The sequence below is a fragment of the Maniola jurtina genome, chromosome Z (genome assembly GCF_905333055.1).
Source record: "Maniola jurtina chromosome Z, ilManJurt1.1, whole genome shotgun sequence".
NCBI lineage: Eukaryota > Metazoa > Arthropoda > Insecta > Lepidoptera > Nymphalidae > Maniola > Maniola jurtina.
The window spans coordinates 16,793,194-16,814,244 of NC_060058.1; the positions used below are offsets into that span (position 1 = coordinate 16,793,194).

Here is a 21,051-nt window from a genome sequence, read left to right on the forward strand (position 1 = left end):
GACTATCCAAGTACACACGCACTATTCTATTACGTAAGTCATATTTTTAATTTCATTTTATTATCATCTTACTCTAATGATAATTATGGCATAACCATCTTTCATCATATAATTATTTTATTCATAACTTCTTAGTTACCTTTTACTTCATTTCTTTCATTTTTTATTTATTTTTATACCCCTAAACTCAATTACTCTCACCCAGACAACTACTGTTCCAAACACAACAACTTGTAAAAAAAATTAGTTGTAACAATTATTCAACATATTTAACATCACGGTAAGTTACCGTGATGTTAAATATGTTGAACCGTAAAATCGATAAACTTATTGACACTTTCCCATTTCTATTTTTTTTTTGCCATGTGTTATCTAATAACACTATCTTCAATAATTTTCATACCATATCATTTCACAAATATTTTACACCTTTCCCAAACCATTTCCATTTCCATAATACCATTCCCAAATGCCTTTGTTTCAGTCATTCATATATTATTTTCATTACTTCGTACCTTTTGCTCCAGTCTTTCACACAGTACTAGCGTACAACATGATCAAGAGAAGGACCGGTAACTCACATTTATATTACGCTACAATTTTTTTCCATCTTTTAATTCCAACTGCATATGCATACCAAACCAAACCTTATATTCTCTTTAAATTCAATAAACCCAAACGTCTTCTGTTAAAAAAATTAACCATTCTCATCATTGCATAATGAACAAATTACACTCTTTCATTACACTTCATATTTAAAACATGTTTGCCTAAAGGTGCTATGCACCTGGATACTTGGCTTGGTCAAGGATGAGAGAGCACAAAGCAATGCATCTCACTGAATCAGCTTAAAACATGTTTGCCTAAAGGTGCTATGCACCTGGATACTTGGCTTGGTCAAGGATGAGAGAGCACAAAGCAATGCATCTCACTGAATCAGCTTAAAACATGTTTGCCTAAAGGTGCTATGCACCTGGATACTTGGCTTGGTCAAGGATGAGAGAGCACAAAGCAATGCATCTCACTGAATCAGCTTAAAACATGTTTGCCTAAAGGTGCTATGCACCTGGATACTTGGCTTGGTCAAGGATGAGAAAGCACAAAGCAATGCATCTCACTGAATCAGCTTAAAACATGTTTGCCTAAAGGTGCTATGCACCTGGATACTTGGCTTGGTCAAGGATGAGAAAGCACAAAGCAATGCATCTCACTGAATCAGCTTAAAACGGTCACATACCTGAGTACATGGCTTGGTCCGGGTTGAAGGTGGACAGGGCTCTGCATGTCCTTAATTGAGCCAAAAGAGGGCACGTACCTGGGTACTTGGCTTGGTCTAGGATGAGAACGCACAAGGTTCTGCATCTTCCTAATCGAGCATAAAGGGTGCACGTTGGGTACTTGGCCTAGTCCAGGTTGAGGGCGCACAAGGCCCCGCATCACCCTGAATGAGACTAAAGAGTGCACGTACCTGAGTACTTGGCTTGGTCCGGGTCGAAGATGCAAGGGCTCTGCATCTCCCAAATTGAGCCTAAAAGGGGCACGTACCTGGGTACTTAGCTTAGTCTAAGATGAGAACGCACAAGGTCCTGCATCTCCCTGAATGAGCCTAAAGCGGGCAAGTACCTGAGTACTTGGCTTGGTCCGAGTTGAGGGCGCACAAGGCCCCGCATCTCCCCGAATGAGTCTAAAGGGAGCACACACCTGAATACTTGAGTTGGTCCGGGTTAAGGGCCCGCAGCGTGCGCGTGACGGTGCCGTGCAGCTCGGGCTCTAGCGGCTTAGCGACGGGGATGGTGCCGCGCGGCAGCACGCGCACGAACTCCGCGCTCGCACAGCCCCCGCCCGAACCGTTGGCGCGCCCCAGGCTGTATTCCACCTCCGTGCCAAGCTCCAGCCCGTCTGGGTTGCCTTCCAGATTACTGGAATGAGAGAATGAGCGCTGATTACGCAGACACCTAAACACATATCATGGGCATTGAGCCATAGAGGCGTATCCGCCACACTTTTTACTTTTCAGGATATAAAGCAACTAAGTAACTTTTATCTCACTAGATTTTTATTCCCTGTATTGAGATGATAAATTGTGTTTTGCACGGCTGCAAAATTATTTGCGTCTCGTGCCTTTGAATTCCTTGTTGTGTTTAGAATTCTATTGCTGGACCACAAGCAAAGCGTTTCTACATTCAACTCTATAGAACGCACTTTGACTTTGCGTTATTAGTTTTAATTATTAAACATAAGTTTCAGTTTAAACGAGACAGATTCATGCCAGCCGTATAGCGCTGTCTCATTTTAACAGTGGCCCTACAACGTATTGCAGCCAATAGCTAGTTAGCGAGCGTCAACCAATCAGAGGTGATTGGGATCGCGACATTGTAGCTATCATTTTAGCGTAATCGTGCCACATGAGGAGCGAACGATAGGTACACTACTACAAGCTTGTGGCGCGTGTGTGCGTAAGCAAAGGCGCTACGTCACGTACGGAGAGAAATCGGTTTATACCGGCTCGGTCTATGCTCAAGCTCAGGGGCTTCAGTATACGTCGCGCGTCGTGTTTTCATTTAATTTAATATTAATGATAATAATTTAAATAGTGTTTAAAACCTATTTTCTTGAACTGTCATAGATTTTGTTCAAAATCAACATCTGAGGATCACAAAACAGGAAACTGTTACCAAAACTTAAAAAAGTTGACGCCATTTTGAAATTCTTTGTTAATTGACCGATTTCGTTCAAAATCGATATCTGAGGATCCCTAGGATAACAAAACAGGAAATTGTTACCAAAATTTAAAACAGTTGGTACCATTTTGCAATTCTTTGTAAATTGACCGATTTCGTTCAAAATCGATATTTAGATCTATCGATCGATATTTAAAGATCGATATTTAAACTAGGCAATCACAAAAAAACAAACTTTGCCATCTTGTTGAACAAATAACTATTGTTTATTAAATTGTATCCTCCTGTGCCAAACCTACTAAAATAGTTGTAAATTTTGCTCGCTTCTTAGAAGCTTTGCCTCTGTTCGCTACTCTGTGATGGTGCCACTGCCAATAAGGATAATTTGAATGCACTGTGGGTTCGATCTGCTCCATGAATCTTATACTGGAATATCTTACTTGTAAAACCTATTGATTAATATATATATAGCTGTTCATGCTGAAACACTGACTGACTCACCTCTCCTGTATTTTGTATTAACTTTTGAATCTCAGAAAGCATGAAAGATGAGTGGTTTTCTGACAAAAGATGATCAGGACCTGAAGCTCTACGAGCGATGAATAGAAAAAATTCAAGATATCAAAAATTCAATCTATTGTTCAATATGAAAGACCAATCTATTAAAAATATCGAATTCAGATAAGGTCCGCTTTTTAATAACTAATTCTGCATGAGCACCCACGCGCCATACTAGTTCATTTATACACATACAAAATATCTGTTACTTTAGTATTATATTAGTACTATCCAACACACCTAGTTTCTCCTTTCACCGAAGGTTGAAAGGCCGCCTTTGCATACAACATTTTGTAGTTTTTAATTTTTTATGTATTCATTGTCTTGATTATTTGTGCAATAAAGTTCTCTATGTATCTATCTATCTATCCATCTACTTAAGCAAAACCTAATACAGGAGACCGCACCTTACTGGGGTCCGCCGTCCGATCTCTCGCTCTAATTGGTTAGTCGAAGTGGGAGAGCGATAAGTAGGTATTTGTATATTTCTTGGTCTGCTCCGTAGCCGATCGGATGGAATGGATAACAACGGAGCGTGTCATAGATCAGTATAAAAATTCAATTGTCTATGGACGGAATTCAGTAATTCATGGTGTTAATTGTCTATGGTTAATACTTTGTGATCGTTTTACTTACCAAAACGAGCGCACAGGAAAAGTAGCTCGCTAGCTTTTTTACGCTACGCATAGCAAATGTCAAACCGTAGTCAAACTAATATGAGGTACTTAATATAGGTTATGTTTGATTGTTTTTGCCTTTTTTAAGGGGTAAGTAGTTACTTACCCCATTTTCGGTCAAGACATACTGTAAGAACAGGCTAGGAAACCAATTTGTGATGTAAATACGACGACAACGCAATGATTTTTAATGCAACTAAAAGAAAGAGAATATAAAACCTTATAAACTACAAATTAAAAAATTGTCTTGAGTAAAGTCAGTTAATAATATTGTCTTGAGAAATGTCAGTTGATAATTTTTTGACGTTTTAATCTGTTATCTGACCTGTCAGTCGACTCGAGTGAAGTTGCGACACAACGGTAACCGATCACAGCGCTCCATTGAATGCTATGCGTTCGCATAGCAAAGAGTCCTCTAAGTATTGTTTATGAAATGAATGGCTTGGCATAACGAACGCATAGCAAAATATCGTACTTAGCATAGCATTGCTGACACTCAAGCAAGTAACATTTGTGAATACGGGTGGTAGCTGTAAATTATAAACTTTGATTTAATAAAGTGATGGCGGAACAAAAAAATAAAAGCATACATTCTATGATGTCAATGATAAAACTGCAGCGCACAGCAATAAAACAAAAAACAAAACATTTGAAATTTTGCAAAGACCACAGCAGTGAAATTTTCGTTCACAAAGAAATCAAATATAAACGCAGAGCAGATTTATTCTCACACTAAACCTCAAAATAGAGCACAGCTTGACTTTGCTGACACAAGACACTGTTAAAACGAGACAGCGTTATCGCTGATATTTATATATGTATGTATGTGTTTGGTTTTAACTGAAGCTTAAGTCGGAGCAAAGTCAAAGACGCAATATAAGATCACAGCCTTAGATGAATGGATGGGCTTTCTCTTGGTCACAAGTAACATCGGTTGACAAGAGCTGGCATGTTCGCATTACGTGCTTGATTGCACATCACAATATTAACCTTCACAAATCTTCATAGCAATTAGTATAATCTTATAACTAGTTCTAAATTTAAATTTTTTCTGTGACAATAGAGATGATGACTACTAGTCAAGTGAGCGACTTTTTATCAAACGTCAAAACTCTCTTAGTAAGGGAGCTTGTATGTCACAGATGTGACGTCATAACATTTGGCGTACCTTTTTTGTTTAAATCGATCATTTAAAATGGTTAGCAAACTTAAAACTAGCATCGTATGTGGATTTTACGAATTTTGGAAGACATTCTATTTAATAATTATCAAGAAATAATTTATTTTTGACATAGGCGTCATCCCCATTGTTTCAGATACTACTTACTATACAAACACCCGTATTCACAAACGTTACTTGCTTGAATGAAGCAGCAATGCTATGCTAAGTACGATATTTTGCTATGCGTTCGGTATGCCAAGCCATTCATTTCATAAACAATACTTAAAGGACTCTTTGCTATGCGGACGCATAGCATTCAATGGAGCGCTGTGATTGGTTACTGTTGTGTCGCAACTTCACTCGAGTCGACTGACAGGTCAGATAATAGATACAAACGTCAAAAAAATTGTCAACTGATATTACTCAAGACAATTTTAATTTGTAGTTGATAAGGTTTTATATTCTCTTTCTTTTAGTTGTATTACAAATCTAGTTTCGTCGTCGTCTTTACATCACAAATTAAATTCCTAGCATGTCCTTATAGTATATCTTGACCGAAAATGGGGTAAATAAGTACTTACTCCCTAAAAAAGGCAAAAACAATCAAACGTAACCTATATTAGGTACCTGTCATTAGTTTGACTACGGTTTGACGTTTGCTATGCGTAGGTTAAAATAGCTAGCGAGCTACTTTTGCTGTGCGCTCGTTTTGACGGACGCATAGTATCGGCCGACCCTCAAGTGTTGTTTATGAATAGGTTTTCTGTACCCTGTGCGTTCGAGCACACTATGAGACCTCATAGTAACGTTTGTGAATACGGGTGTAATATGCGTTTTGCATGTAGTCTTACATTTGTATGTTAGTGTAAAAAGGAGTTACAATACTATCACTTTTATAAGATACACCAGTTGCGAATTATGAGCGATATGATAAATTATCAACACGAGTCTTTATTGTTCTTGTGTTTAAAATCTTAACTTTAAGCAATAAAGTCTATATATTTCCTTGGCGTACATTCGGTTTTGCCCACAATATGATGGTACCACCAATTTGCCGATTTATAAAAGTGGTAATACTGTATACATGTTTATAGTTCATACCTGAAATGGAAGAAGACCTCCTTATTGTGGTCAACAGTCTCGATGAAGCCGAAGCCGTCTTTGAGCGCCGCGATGAAGCCCTTGAGGATGGGCCTTTGGTTGGTGGCTTCGTTGGATGTGCCGTTGGTAAAGTCGCACTGGATATTCAGAGCAATCAGCTCTTTAGTCCTTTTTACCTGGAACACATCATGAAAAACCGGCTAAGTGGGAGTGGAGCTCGCTCTTTTAGTGTGCGTCCTGAACGACGGCCCACCGGCGGGTTCACACGCCATACTTGTCCTTATTGCACGCGGGGGAGTGTGCGCTCGTTTGGACTCCGGCCAGGTTCAAACGTGTCGAATATTTGTTTAAGGGCCGGCGCACATATGGCGAGCGCAGCGCAGAGCATTTTTCACGGTCAAAATATTATCGACATTGTCCTCTTTGAAATAATATCTAAAATCAATTGTGCATCCGTGTGGATACTCGTGCATCTGCGCGCAGTCCCGCACTTGCTCGCGCATTCTCTGGTAGAAATTTGCGTAATGTGGCACGCGATTAGAAAACTTCGCGGGCATGCTCTGCGCTGCTCTCCGCCACATGTGCACCGGCCCTAATGCGCCATTTTCCGCCTGCGTGGTGCACCGTCACTCAGCACAAAGATTTAGGTTTCCGTACATAATGATGTTTCGGTCACAGCTTACAATCTACTTTATTGTTTTTGCCAGTATTCGGGTCATCATAAAAGTATTAAAATCAAACGCACTAGGCCTAGATGAAATGCAAAATCTCATACAAATGTTGCATTGGTGACTTCCACAGAGTTTAAGTAGTTTAACAGCTATTATAAATAAATCTATCCTAACAGACAAAAAATCTAAAAAAAATTGTTTTGTGGTCTACATTGATAGAAATGTTTCCTCAATGTTTCCATATTTTTATACCCAAGATAAAGTCGTAAGTTACTCTCAGATAATCAAATTTTCATTTCACCAAAGCAAAGATATACGAGAATAGATCGATATCGCCAATTTAGATGGTATATTCCTTGGATAAAATCAAATTGACGTCGTAACGGTGACAACTAACAAGGCAACCAATGACATTGATAGATACCTATTCAAACTGACGTATATGTAATCTTAGTTTTTGTTTACTCATTCTTTTGACTCACTCAAACCTGCCATAGACAACTAAAAACAGCTATTTCAAAGAGTAGCTAATCTAAGGTATGAATAAATTGGTAAAACGTATTATAAGTTGTCCAAGAGTATTAATTTTATTCTTGGCATAGGTGTTCTCGGATAACGCCACTGTTGGTGAAATTGGGTCTTAAATAGTGTAGTAGATAGTTACTTGGTATAGATCGAAGATTACTTTAACTCCGACCCGTGGTCCCGTTGTGCCCCCGCACGCCTTGGTGGTGTACGGGACGTTTTTATTAGAATTGTTGATTTGGCAAGTTATTAAACCAGTTTCCTGAAACAGAAAAATAATCTATACATTTCTTTATTCATATTTTTTTTATACTTTAGATGGTAAGTGATGATGCAGTCTAAGGGCCGGCGCACATATGGCGGAGCGCGGCGGAACGCAGCGCAGAGCATCCCCGCGAAGTTTTCTAATCGCGTGACACATTACGCGAATTTCTACCAGAGAATGCGCGAGTGCGCGCGGGACTGCGCGCAGATGCGCGAGTATCCGCACGGATGCACAATTGATTTTAGATATTATTTCACTGAGCACAATGTCGATAATATTTTGACTGTTAAAAATGCTCTGCGCTGCGCTCCGCCATATGTGCGCCGGCCCTAAGATGGAAGCGGGCTAACTTGGAAAGGGTATGACAGTTTCATTAAGCCCATACCCCTGATCGGTTTCTACACGGCATCGTATCAGACGCTAGTCGTAGCTTTAAAAAAATAGCTGCTGAACAGCAAAAACTGTTCAAGTGCGAGTTGGACTTGCACAACAAGAGTCCCGTACCTTCGTACAAGATATACGTACTTAAGACTTTTATGTACAACACTGCAAGTTAATGAATGGTAAATTATTTGACGATTCAAAAGCACTTGTAAAAGTTTATTTGAATAAAAATCTATTCTATTCTATTCTATTCTAATGTGATTTAGTAAGTTAATTTTTTCGTGAACACATTTAATTTTTTTTGAACCATAAATTCACAGTTCGATAAATGAGCAATAGGTATACCCTCAGTACAGGGTTGCGCAATCTTTTACCCTTGGCTTTTGTTCATTCTTTGTGAATCAGTTCGCTAAATGAGCAATAGCTAAGAAGTATAGTATGGTAGTTAATACCCTTGCTATTAAGGAAAGATGATTAAAAGTTATGTGACATAAAATTTGCAATAGATACGATATAATTGACACCGAATTTATTCTCGCACGTAAGAATTATAGACGTTAAAAATGCGTGAATCTGAATTCAACCTTACACAAGAGAGCCTATAATATTATGTAAAATCTTTCAGTTGTTAACACTTATTCTGAAAGGCGTAAGTACACAATGTTTTCAGGGACGTTAACGCTCAGCTCGTGAAAATTAAATGCCTGAAATGAATCACGCATACATCGCAGTCTCTTCGCATACTTAAATTGACCATTTGGTCTATTTATCCAGCAGAATCGTAGTTGCGGTAAGGCCGGAACTGTTATATAAAGCAAACACGTCGTTCTTTTGCGAAACTTTGCGGGTGCCTATTTTCGCAGAATTGTTTCAAAAACCGTACACGCAATTTTATTTCAAGGTCTTTTGTCAATCACAGAATTTTCAAATGTGTAAGCATAATTTTAACCAACAATTTTGTATGGAAAAGCAACTCATTACAGTCTTTCCCCTTGACCGCGATCTCAACTGCTGATAAATAAATAACGATGTGTCCAAGATGGAAACTACCAAGTTTATACTTCACTAGTTTTTGCCCGCGACTTTGTCGTACAAGTACGATTTTTAGTCCTTAATTAATGATGAACGGTTGACATGACAGTTGACATATAGAGCTAAAATAGCGCGTGAACCCTCAAAATGATACCATTATAGATGGTTCGAATTGGGAACATCCTTTTTTTGAAGCCGGTAACAGTAGAGTATTTCAGTGAACTGTTAGTGGTCTCAATCTGGAACATAGAAGCATAGGTATTGTAGAACAAGCTCTTGACACACGGCACGTGACCTAAAACTTTACTCCCGTACCTAATGTTTGAGCGAACTTTCTCACGTCGAATTTTTCTATTTCTGCTACGAATACAGACAGACATCCCCTGATATGTATTGATATGCCCGCGACTTAGTCGGCGTGGACTACACCTCTTAAGGGTTGAATTGTTTTCCAAAAATCCCCTCTTTGCGGATGTCTCCGTCATATCTATCTAAGTTCCAAATTTTAGCTTAACCAGTCCACTAGTTTGAGCTGTGCGCAATCAGTCAGTCAGTCACCTATTTTCTAATTTGTCATCAAATTGTTTATACGAAATTAGCTGCTGAGTTTCTTTCCAGATTTTTACAATAGTTTGAAACTTTGTGAGAATGATATTCAGTTATTAAGAAGCAAAACATAAATATACTATGTAGAGAATACATATATTCCAACATTAAAGATACCGTTTTGAATTTTATACCTACTGACAGATGCGAAATTCATTCAATATATTTATTTTCTAAGTAAGCCTTATTGTCGGCCAACTTTGCGCACGTCTGCAATCCGTCGGACCATACTTCCGTAGAAACGAGATAAGCAGAAATAACATGGTTGCTTTCAAAGGCGAATTTGATAGCAGTCGACGCCCACAGGACTTGATCTAGAGCGGAAGAGCCATCGATTTGTATTATACTAGCTTTTGCTCGCAGCTTCATCCGCATTTTTTTTTGTGTCTGTCTGTTTATTTTTTATTTTATCTGTACCATAAAGTTGTAACAATAAAGAGAAGAAGAAAGATAAACTCTTAAAATTCCGTACATTATTATGAACATCATATTTTGGGTGTATGAAATATTTCTTTTCTGAGCTAGAACATCGCAGTGAATCGTGTACAAAAACCCCAAAATATGTTCATTTGTTTTGATCACAGCTTACAAATTATTTAATAAATCTTTGTTTTCAGTATTTGTTGTATAAAACCGTATATGGTAGGTGCGTAAAAATTCATATCCCTAACTAGTTTAGTTTTTGAGCTAGCCCCAGTCGCAAAAATGGTCTGAAACTGCCAACTTTGACGGCCCCTCATTTTTTTATTTCTTTTAAGATAGAAAAAATATATAATCGTACTCTACTACTCGAAAATTGAAGCGATCAGTAAAATAAATGCCTTCTTTATTGCGAGAGATAGATAATGGTATTCACTGTGGAGAACGTCTCCTGGTTTCTATTTTATATCTTGATAGATTCAAATTCAAAATATTTTTATTCAATTAAACTTTTACAAGTGCTTTTGAATCGTCAAGATAATTACCACTGGTTCGGAATGCCGTTCCTACTGAAAAGAACCAAAAAGAAACTCAAGAAAGAAACTCGAAACAAGAAAGAAGATTTGAGAGATAAGGGCCAGTACTCACGGTTGGGTCAACTCTGGTGGGGCTGCTGGTCTTCTTCGGGTATGCATTCGGCATCCTCGTGATCATGCCTCGCACGCCCCGCTCCACCAAAGTCTCGAATTTGACCGTGCCGGGCGGGAGGTGCTTGATGCGAATGGCGCTCTGACTGGTGTTCGAGTTGGCGAACGTCGTCACTGGGTGTACTGCAAATTCCACCTAACACACAAATGGATGGATTATTACATTTTTAGGGTTCCGTAGAGTGAGGTTGATATCTATAGAGCATTATTTGACTTTACTTAGACTGAAGTTTCAGTTAAAACGAGACAGAATTATGGCAGCGGTACAATGCTGTCTCGTTTTAACAATGTCTTATTCAGAGCAAAGTCAAAGTGCGCTCTATAGATCTCTGTCTAAGACACCGCATACGTTTGACTGCATCCATACTAATAAAGTATCGTGACTGAAATATTGTATTTACACACAGACAGACACGCAGGTAAGCCCGCAGACACGCACGCACACACACACACATACACAATTGATTTGAAAGCCAGCGGCCCAATTACAAGTTTGTACACCCGGCTATCTAAGAATCCGAAAAAAAAACATGTTCCGTACTTTTTTAGCAATATTAAAATGATGCTGGTAACCTAAATTTAGTTTAAGAGTAAGACAACAGAATCGGCGCCATTAATAGCTGTAATCCAATTTTTTTACTATTTCCATTTATTACTGCAATTTCAAAAACTAAATTAATTTTTCGTTTAGTTTGACCGTCTATCGGCGCTTCAACCACTATTGACATTAGCATATAGTTGAAACGACTTTGAATTTTTTACCCATACCAAAATCGCCTAAAGCAGTTCTCACCTCAATAAATTTGTTTCTACCTATGTTCTTTATAGATTTTGAAACCATCCGCCCGATGTGCCCCAAAATGGGTTTCATTAGAAAGGCTAAAGAAGGTGAAGATGGTTTAAGACTAATTAAACAAAATGTATTCCTTTTTTAGCGCAGAGCACACGCCGGGTATCTGCTAGTTAATTATTAAATTTTGTCGTCTCCTAACGCTGGTAAAGAAAGAAGAAGTTAGCGGCATACCTCGTCACCCACGTTTAGCTCCTGCCCCTGGCGCAGAACCTCGTGGAATTGGAAAGGCATCCGTTGGTCGCGCTCCGCGCAACGGATGAACCCAAATCCGTTCCGCAGCAGGCAGACCACGCCTTGCTCCCTCCTGTCACAAATCAAACGACAACTTAAGGTGACGCTGTACGCTCGACCGAAATGCCGGTGCACGTGGGTAATCTGTTTGCTATTTCACCTAACATTGTGAGAAAGAGATCCCCGGTATAAAGATGCCCGGCTGGCCCTTCCCTCTACCATCCGCGCGGAGTCGAATTTTCGGTGAGAGGCACGATGAATTTCACCAGCAGGCAGGTAGATAGCCCTTATAGCACAAGTGAAGGAATAAATCCGAAAACCGTGAATTTGTGGTTATGTAACATAAATAAATTAAAATGTGTTTCCATTTATCAAAGTAAGATAACTAACTACACCAAGTGGGGTATCATATGAAAGGGCTTTACCTGTACATCCTAAAACAGATCTATATTTATTTTTATGCATAACAGTTTTTGATTTATCGTGCAAAATTTTGGAAAAATGGAGCCTTCAGTGCAGTTCAATCGTCAAATAATTTTTATCTGTGGAATAAATTTGAGATTTTGACATTTTTTCTATAGGAAAAATGACTGTTCTTTATTCCTTGCATCGCAGCCTGAAAACAGCTATTCTGTTTGGCGGCCACGATGCGATAAGAGTTACTCAAGCCTGCCTCAAGAAATTTTACTCCAAAAAATGTTAGTAACTCCCCATTGTTACCTTTCTCCAGACACATTGAAGGACTCGTCGAGCAGCGATATGTTGGTCGCGCGCTTGAGCTGGTCTCGCCTATCCGTGGCCACTTGGAACTGCACCCAGTCGCCGTGGCGCAGTGTGAACTCGCCGATCTGGTCTTTGTCGCCGAAAGGCACCTGGTTGCAACCAAATAGTGTCAAAGTAGACCTTGAAGCGTAAAACAATCTTTGTGTCGCGTTAGCCGTGGCTGAACAGCTCGTTCACAAAGGCTGCGTAAGCGTAGACATAGCGCGTACCATTGCGTTGTAATGTATGGAACTGTATGAAACATGGCACACCGCTTGCGTAAAGCGTGGACGTATGCGTAACGCGGTATGTTAGGGGTTTAGGCGCGTCACTACGCACGTGTCACGTGTACGCAATTGGCGTGAATTGGCCTAAAAGGTGTGCACAGTCATTTGAAACACGGCTTTCGAGATATCTCTCGGACGTCCGAGCGCTGAGGGTAGTTCGCGACTTACGTCTACATACAGTACGACAAGGATCTTTTGGCACTTGAATGACATTGTCAGGTGGGTGTAGTTGTAAAAAAATGGATGCCAGCAATTAAAATATCCTCAATTTTAGAGAATAAATATGTTGAAAATGTTAATGTTGAAAACCGAGTGAGTTTTATCTACTTTGAACTGAATTAGAAATTGGGAAAGACCTCTCTGTTTCCACAGCGGGAAAGAATAACAAAAACCATAGATTAGCTATGGACTTGCAACCTGTCATGTTTACCTGCTCAAATACTATATTTACGTAGTGCTAAATATAAGTTATAAGATGCAGATTCATTTATGCTGTATCTATTAACAGTATATCGTCATGTTAATGTATAATATGGAATTACTCACCTCAACTTCAGAGTGATCCGCCGCACGGTACCGGATCCGGCCCGGCAGCGGATCGCTCGTCCGGTAAACGGGTCCGCGCTCGAGAGGCTTCAGTACTTGCCCGCGCATCATCTCAGGGCTGACGTCCTCAAACACCACTGAGCCACTGGGCAGCTTTGTGATATTGCACGCTACCTCTTTGCCCTGGGAAAAACGCAGCTTTTTACAAGTGTATGCTTTCAAATCTAAGCCGTCAACTTAAGCCGTCTTAAGTTCCTAAGTAAGATTCGCTAACTCAGTGTCTAACACTGGATGTACTTTTCGTAGACCTAGAATCATGAACTTTTGCAGGTAGATAGGCCCTATAGCACAAGTAAAGGAAAAAATCCGAAAACCGTGAGAGTTACATCACAAAAAAATTAAAAAGTTAGCATGAATAAATAATAATTCACGGGTTTTCCCGTGAAAGTTCCCACGGGACGCGGACAAAATCGCGGGCAACAGCTAATATTAGTATTAATATATTCTGAAAATTAACCATTTTATGAATATTATCGTAACAACAGGGAAGTACTCGGACGTGTTAACGTGAAATTAACAAGTAATGAATTAATACGCTATCTATTATACTTTACGCTGCTGTGCACCGCAGTTTAGCGAGTGTACAGTGCAGCAACTACGGTGCAAATGAATGCCCGCCGACATGTTGTTTGGCAAGCATATAACACACTGTAACGTTAATAGAAAGGGTAGTGGATCATGGTCTTAAAAATATATATGTGAAGAGGGCAATTTTCTCCATATGAGGTGGTGGTGTGGAATGCCCTTTCGCCATCCGTATTTTCTACTACGCGGCCACGTACAACCTAAGTACTTTCAGGGCACGAGTGAATGTGCATCTTCCAGCCAAGCGCGCACCAAAACATACCTCATAATTTTTTTTTACCCAACTGCGGCAAAGCCAAAAGGAAGGGTTATGATTTTAGCAGTCTATGTATGTATGTATGTTTGTATCTAGATTCTGTGTGTTTCACCGTAGCGCCTAAACTACTAGCCTGATTTTTTCAAATTCAAATTCAAAATATTTTTATTCAATTAGACTTTTACAAGTTCTTTTGATGAATGAGGTGTCAATTGATTCTTTGTAGAGGTCCAGGTAACTTAGGCAATATATTATATGAAATAAATGACCTAATGGATGTTACATCAAGAAAAGTGGGGGTCTCCAAAATTTTTTTTGCTATTTCGAGTGGAATGTCAAATTAAAAAGGAGAAAATTGTGAGCTTACGAATAGAAATGTACAAACAACATTAAAATATACCAAGCAATTGAAAAACAATTTTTGTATAATAATTCAGCGTTTATTAAGACGATCGCAGTCGGGTTTTAGTTTTCAACTTTTTTAGCATTATATACGTCATGGGCAAGCCTATTACGCAAGAAATAAAAGGGTTCTCCCCATTGTAAAAGCACAGCGCTCACCACTGCGCTAAGGATGCCACCAAAGGTGTCCCTCTGCTTTGAGCAGGTGTTTGTATCTCAACTGTACGTTCGCTACACGGTGGTGTATAACCGCATGCATATGGGTGGTTCATTGTTATGAGTTAAGCACAGCTCGGGCGTTCATAACATTCATCTCGCATACTCGATTAATTTCATATAATATTATTTGTGGATAATTAAAAGGCATTGTGGAATTTCATGTGTGTTGTATGTGTAAAATCCAGCCTGGAATTAGTTCGGACATGAATGAATATGAAATTAATAATGAAAAATGTTTAACTGTTCATATTATGAGAAGGAACTTTTTTTAGGTCATGTAACAAGATGGAACATGAAATATAAAGACAGAGATAAAATTAAAAGCTATAAGTTTAATTGGTGGGCTGATTATTTAGAAGCAACTTCTATCAGGCAACTATGTTGCAGAGAATATACTAATCAGTGAAAAAAGGACATGTTACAAGGCTACATAGAACTTAGGGATAGTTGAAATGAATTCAAAGCTTATTGAATTAATAATAATGCTAGGCTATATTTACATTTAGTTACATTTAAACAAAACCACTTTGCCGGTTGGCTCTATTCTGTGGATTTGAAAATTGATTTTGGTATTTTGGACTAATGGATATGCTTTCATTCAAATTTCGAATATATCGAAGCAAATAGCCGTAGGGTATGGACTTGCATGAGCTATGTAACTAGAAAACAACAGTTTATTTTTATTTTTTCCGTTTCTGAGAAATACAGAGCTCCCAGTATTTTTAGAATAACCTGGTTTTAAAGTTAAAATTGTTAAGGTATGACTTGACAGTTACAGTAACTCAGGTTGTTTTTTGGACATAAGCACAGTTCACGAATGTTAGGTATGCTGTTTTGGTGCTTTTGTAAATTAAAAACTGCAGGTAAAAATGTTACCTACATTTGACGCTAGGTAGGCTTGGATTTCACATCACCCCTAGCCTAATATTTGAAGATCAAACCGAGAGTTTCCTAACTGTAATTCAGTCTGGTAATAGAATAAATGAGCTTACATTTCGAGTCTGAATGATAAATTCGACGTCGTCGCCCAGAGCTAGTTCCTCTTTGACTTTCGCCTCGGAGTAGTGAAAGAAGATCTCCTTGACGACGTCCGCGCGCTCGATAAAGCCAAAGTTCTCCTTCTTCGAGCAAACCACTCCGTGGTATTTCACCGGGTGTGCGGGGTTCTCGAAGCGTACGTGGCACGCCCCGAGGGTGCCTCTGGAATTATATGTCTCATTAGTCACTACAAAGCCCCTTCCCATTCCGAGGGGAGACCCACACTCAGTGGGTTGATCCTGATGAGTGCCTACCAACACATGGAGGCAAATATAAGATATTTACTCATTATTCCATGCATTCCAATCCATACTAATATTATAAATGCGAAAGTGTGTCTGTCTATCTGTCTGTCTGTTTGTCTGCTACGCTTTCACTGGCCAACCACTGAACCGATTTTAATGAAATGTAGTACAGACTTGGGATATATCCCGGGGAAGGACATAGGCTACTTTTTATCCTGGAAAATCAAAGCCGCGGGCATCCTCTAGTATTACTTAATTCATTCAACAAAGCGGATACTCGGCGTGTGTTACTACGCTAAAAAAAGTTCGCATTATTGCCTTTGGTTTCAAAGTCTCTAACGGATATAGGAAGAAACATTTTTGTGTTTTATACATAATCATTATTTGTATACCCCATTAGGACACAGAAACAGTTGTGAGGACGAATGTTCTATTAGTATCTAGGAGTAAACCGAGGCAAACTTTCCACAGATGTAGCTTATGTTATGACGTTATGTATCATTTGTTTTAGTTTGGGCTGTGAAAATGTAACAGACAGACAGACACACTTTCGCATTCATAATACATATCAGTATTATAGATTAGGACGATCACACTGTGTGTGATATTATGATGGCGAAAGTTTGTTTGTGTATGTGTGTTTGATACTCTTTCACGGAAAAACTACTAGACGCATTTAACTATTTGAATGGAGATGGGATTATCACAGGTTACTTTTTATAACAATAACATCTAACTAAACTGTCTATCAAAGTAAACAAATTGGTTGTTTTGATTCTCCCTACATCCCTAGGGTGTGTCGAGAGGCGCGCATACTGCATAGTCCATATCTAGCATACTTCTACATGATGTAATCAAATAAAGGGGATCAAAGCGATCGACCGCTTTCGGACGTTTGCATACTACGAAAAATACCAGTCGAACTTTTTAGAATTTAGAATTTGAAATGAAAATGGATTGGTGGATTGATTTTTTAAAGGCACTGTATGATCAATATTACTTGTACTATATATCACATTGGTGGGACAATTGCCTAAAGGTGCTTATAGTACAACATTTTATCAAAACTTACCTTTGGTTAGTAGCAATTTGAAAGCTCACTGCATCCCCAGTCCGTAAGGTGACGTTTCCCTCAACATCGTCCTTTGTGTAAGGCAGAAAGAAACATTCGCCTCTGTTCTCATATGAGATCCTTCCCGTATTATCTCCGGAGCCTTCACCTTTGACCTCTGTGGTCACGACGCCGGTGACCCGGGCTTCACTGAGCACCACCTCAGGGGCTATCTTGGTGACAGTCGATGCGATAGGTTTGCCCGTGCGGCGGTCGTAAGTCATCTCAAATTCGACAGGGTCGCCTATCTTCAAATGGTCAATGTTCCCCCCAAACTGGCTGAAGTGGAAGAACAGACGAGCCTGCCTCTCACAGCATTGTATAAAGCCATAGGAATGCTAAAAGTGAATTCAATTGGAATCAAACAATTTTAGGCTAAATTATACATCAATATAGACAAGATAACAAGAGGGCATCATTTAAAAATTCATACAAGTACAGCCTACTTTTTGCTAGCAAATAAAATTTTACATTAGACTAAACCTTTCTAAGCATGTTTTATTAGTTATCTGAATTTAGATTTTCTTCTGAGAGAAGTAATCTTGATTTGCAAGCTTTATTCATATGTGCTGTGATATTATCAAAAATATAATCTTTTTTTAAACTTTTTAGTGGGATAATGTAGAACTTAATTGTATGTTTCAAATATATGTAAGTACTTAAAAATCATTGAGTGCCACTATATTACAAATGTCAATTTATAATTGACTTTTCTTTAGTGTTCTGCTTATTTTTAATGTTACTGTACAATATCTCCAGGCTTTTTTAAAAATGAAAACAGCGGCCTAAATGAAAAGCAAGCAAAACTAATGCCACAAAGTGTTTAGTACCTACAAAAGTTACAAAGAAATTTTATAGAAGTTACAAAGAAATTTTACTTCTAATAACTTTAGTTACAGGAAATTAATTTAAAATATTGGTGTAATATTAAACAATGTACATTATAATTGCAAAGTACTATAACAATATCAGACTTTCCTGTTGACTGGCAATACAAGAGTAGCTCATTTTGAGTGATGTCCTTAAGAAAAGATGATATTATATAAGTTACCAGTAATTTCTCAATGATGCCTGTTTCCCTTATTGGTGGGTGGTTCAATGAATCGTACTGTGGTGGATTATTGGTAGAGCTAGAGGAGTATACGCCGATTGAGTCACCAATGGGGCACGTATCCAGGTTATAGTTGGTGAGGTTGAATCTATTGCCACCATTAGACTTGGGCACATTATTGAAATTCTCTCTCGGTGAACTGGGGTACTCACTACTAAACGTACCTATGGACAAATTTAAATAATTCATTCTTCATTCATTTGGGTATAGCAATAATAGCTTAGTGGTTCAAATTTTAGCCTTATTTGGGGGGTCCGGATTTCAGTTACAAGCATGTACCACTAACTTTTCAGAGTTATCTGCATTTTAATCAACTAATTAAATTGTCACTTGTTTTAACATTGAAGGTGAACAATGAACGTCATCAGCAAACCTGCATGCCTGAAAGTTTTCCATAATGTTCTCAAATGTATTGAAGTCAGCATTTGGCCAATGTAGAGTACTATAACATTCAACCCTTCTCATTCTGAGAAGAAAGCTGTTTTCAGTAGATGGGTTAAAACATAATAACGATGAGAAGAACATTGCCATATTTAACCGTGGTGATGGTTTATTCACTGTCTCAGTTGAAATGCATAGTAAGTAAGTAAGTAGTTGTTCTTTATTAGTATTAACATAACCTAATCTAAATATATTTAGGTTTTCATTTGTGTATTATCTCTCTATCATTTTAAAAATCTCTCTATTGTATTATAAATTTGGATTGATTACACCTTGGATTAACACATAGGAAAATCCTGGAAAATAAATGAAAATGGGATTTGTGTTTTTCAAAAGTATTTTTCAATGTTGAATGGTCTAAACATTGTGTTTAATTATCCTTTTACTACCATGAACCCAGCAAAAGCTTAGTTCTTAGATCTTATATGAAACATATAAAGCTAGTGCTAACAACTATAATATTTAATGAAGTAATGGCTGAATAGTGAAATATATTATGGATATGTTGTTTTATGTATTAAATCTAAATTGATTAAATCTAAAGCCAGGTTCATTAAGAAAAAAATACATCTTTATACCACATAATGTTCATACAACAAAAACAGTAATCCTGTGATTAGGGCATTCATTGTTTTAGAATGTTTCAGTATTCTACTTTAAGGAACCTTATACTAAGAAAAGTTTATTAGACAACTTACCATTACGATAAACTTGTTTTGTTTGCATATTAGAAGGCTGGATATCTAAAATATCATGTGAAGGGGAGTGTGAATCTGGCGGCTGGAACAACTTCCACTGAGGATTGCTTGACATTTCCAACAGTATCTCACTTTGTATATAAGTCGAAAATCTCAGTATTATGTACCAATATATTATCACAGAAAAAGTGTGTGTTGCGTTGAAGCTTCCTTTCCAATGGGAGTACAAATTTACAAGTCAAAATCACATTTTCGTCTTTGCACTTGATTACACTCCAGAGGTCACTGATTTTAACACCAAAATAAGACTTATATGTTGCAAAATAAAATTACTTATATGCAATAATGTACACTATATCCTCAGATGTTCTCAATGCTCGCTGGTTCGGAGCACAGCCATGCATGGGTTCCTTTTGTTTGTGGCTGGTTACTGTTGGCTGGTACCTCCCAACTACCTACTGCAAATATGATTACTTATTATTTCACATTCTGACTAACAAACAAATGAACAACTAACAACAATATTGACAAAGAGTTGCGCGCTCAATTGGATAAAGTCATCCCTACACATCGGCAATTATTATCGAAACGGAGTCAACAATTTAAAGTGCAAGCAATCGCGGGCCGGAACATACTTTATAACTCCGAATGTATTTCAGCTTACGAACGTCGTAGTACGTCTGATAGTATTTCCTTTAGCACCAACTAGCTCACTCAGACGTATACGTACACGGCACTGTTCAATTGAAATCAACAGTCCCGATCAGCGACATAAAATCTACCTAATCAAAATATCGAACCGAGAGAACTATTAGTATACCACACGAAATATACCCATTCTTGAATTGTACTGATCACAAATTTCGAGCTATCTCCACTTTTACACGAGAAATTACCACAAAGTGATGCATCGGAATATCGTTCCACATTTTATTATTGCTATCTAGGTAGGTATCGGCCCGTCCCGACCGCGGCGATGAGCAAAGTTGTAACCCTACAGCCCGACGGCAATCGACGTAAGAAGGACAAATTCTGTGGCACACATCATATCACTGATCGGTTGTATATTCAATTAAATTTAAAGAAATGATCGCGGAAGTACATAAACACATTCTATAAAATTATAAAATCTCACCACGACACAGCACAGCACTGACGACATACCGCCATATTGAATGTCAATGGTCAACATAATCGCGCCTTTGATACTGCTGATACAAATTTGAACTTTGTTAAAATTTATGTTTATTATTAAATTATTTTGATATCTTACAGGATTAGCGCTGATAATAACTTGCTGTATACTAATGCAAACAAATTTTGGGCTTGTAATTGTCTAAAATCAATAATATTTTGTTTTTCTCTATTTTACGTTAAAAGGTTTTGAAAAGTTTTGTATTGTTTTGTATTTTTAAGA

At 38.2% G+C, this 21,051-nt stretch overlaps 1 protein-coding gene across 2 annotated transcripts in view; it reads right to left on the reverse strand.

The window, feature by feature from the left end:
• LOC123880750 (cold shock domain-containing protein E1) overlaps positions 1-21,051 on the reverse strand; it is a 31,969-nt gene extending 10,918 nt beyond the window's left edge. For both annotated transcript variants that reach the window (XM_045929049.1, XM_045929048.1), the window contains exons 1-12: positions 20,770-21,051; positions 19,635-20,092; positions 18,436-18,659; positions 17,346-17,722; positions 15,983-16,190; positions 13,469-13,651; positions 12,594-12,745; positions 11,814-11,946; positions 10,731-10,925; positions 7,515-7,637; positions 6,180-6,355; positions 1,702-1,919 (exon numbers count right to left, since the gene is read on the reverse strand). In XM_045929049.1, the coding sequence (XP_045785005.1) occupies positions 1,702-1,919; positions 6,180-6,355; positions 7,515-7,637; positions 10,731-10,925; positions 11,814-11,946; positions 12,594-12,745; positions 13,469-13,651; positions 15,983-16,190; positions 17,346-17,722; positions 18,436-18,659; positions 19,635-19,749 (2,104 nt within the window). In that variant the 5' untranslated portion in view covers positions 19,750-20,092; positions 20,770-21,051. The remainder of the gene's footprint in view (positions 1-1,701; positions 1,920-6,179; positions 6,356-7,514; positions 7,638-10,730; positions 10,926-11,813; positions 11,947-12,593; positions 12,746-13,468; positions 13,652-15,982; positions 16,191-17,345; positions 17,723-18,435; positions 18,660-19,634; positions 20,093-20,769) is intronic.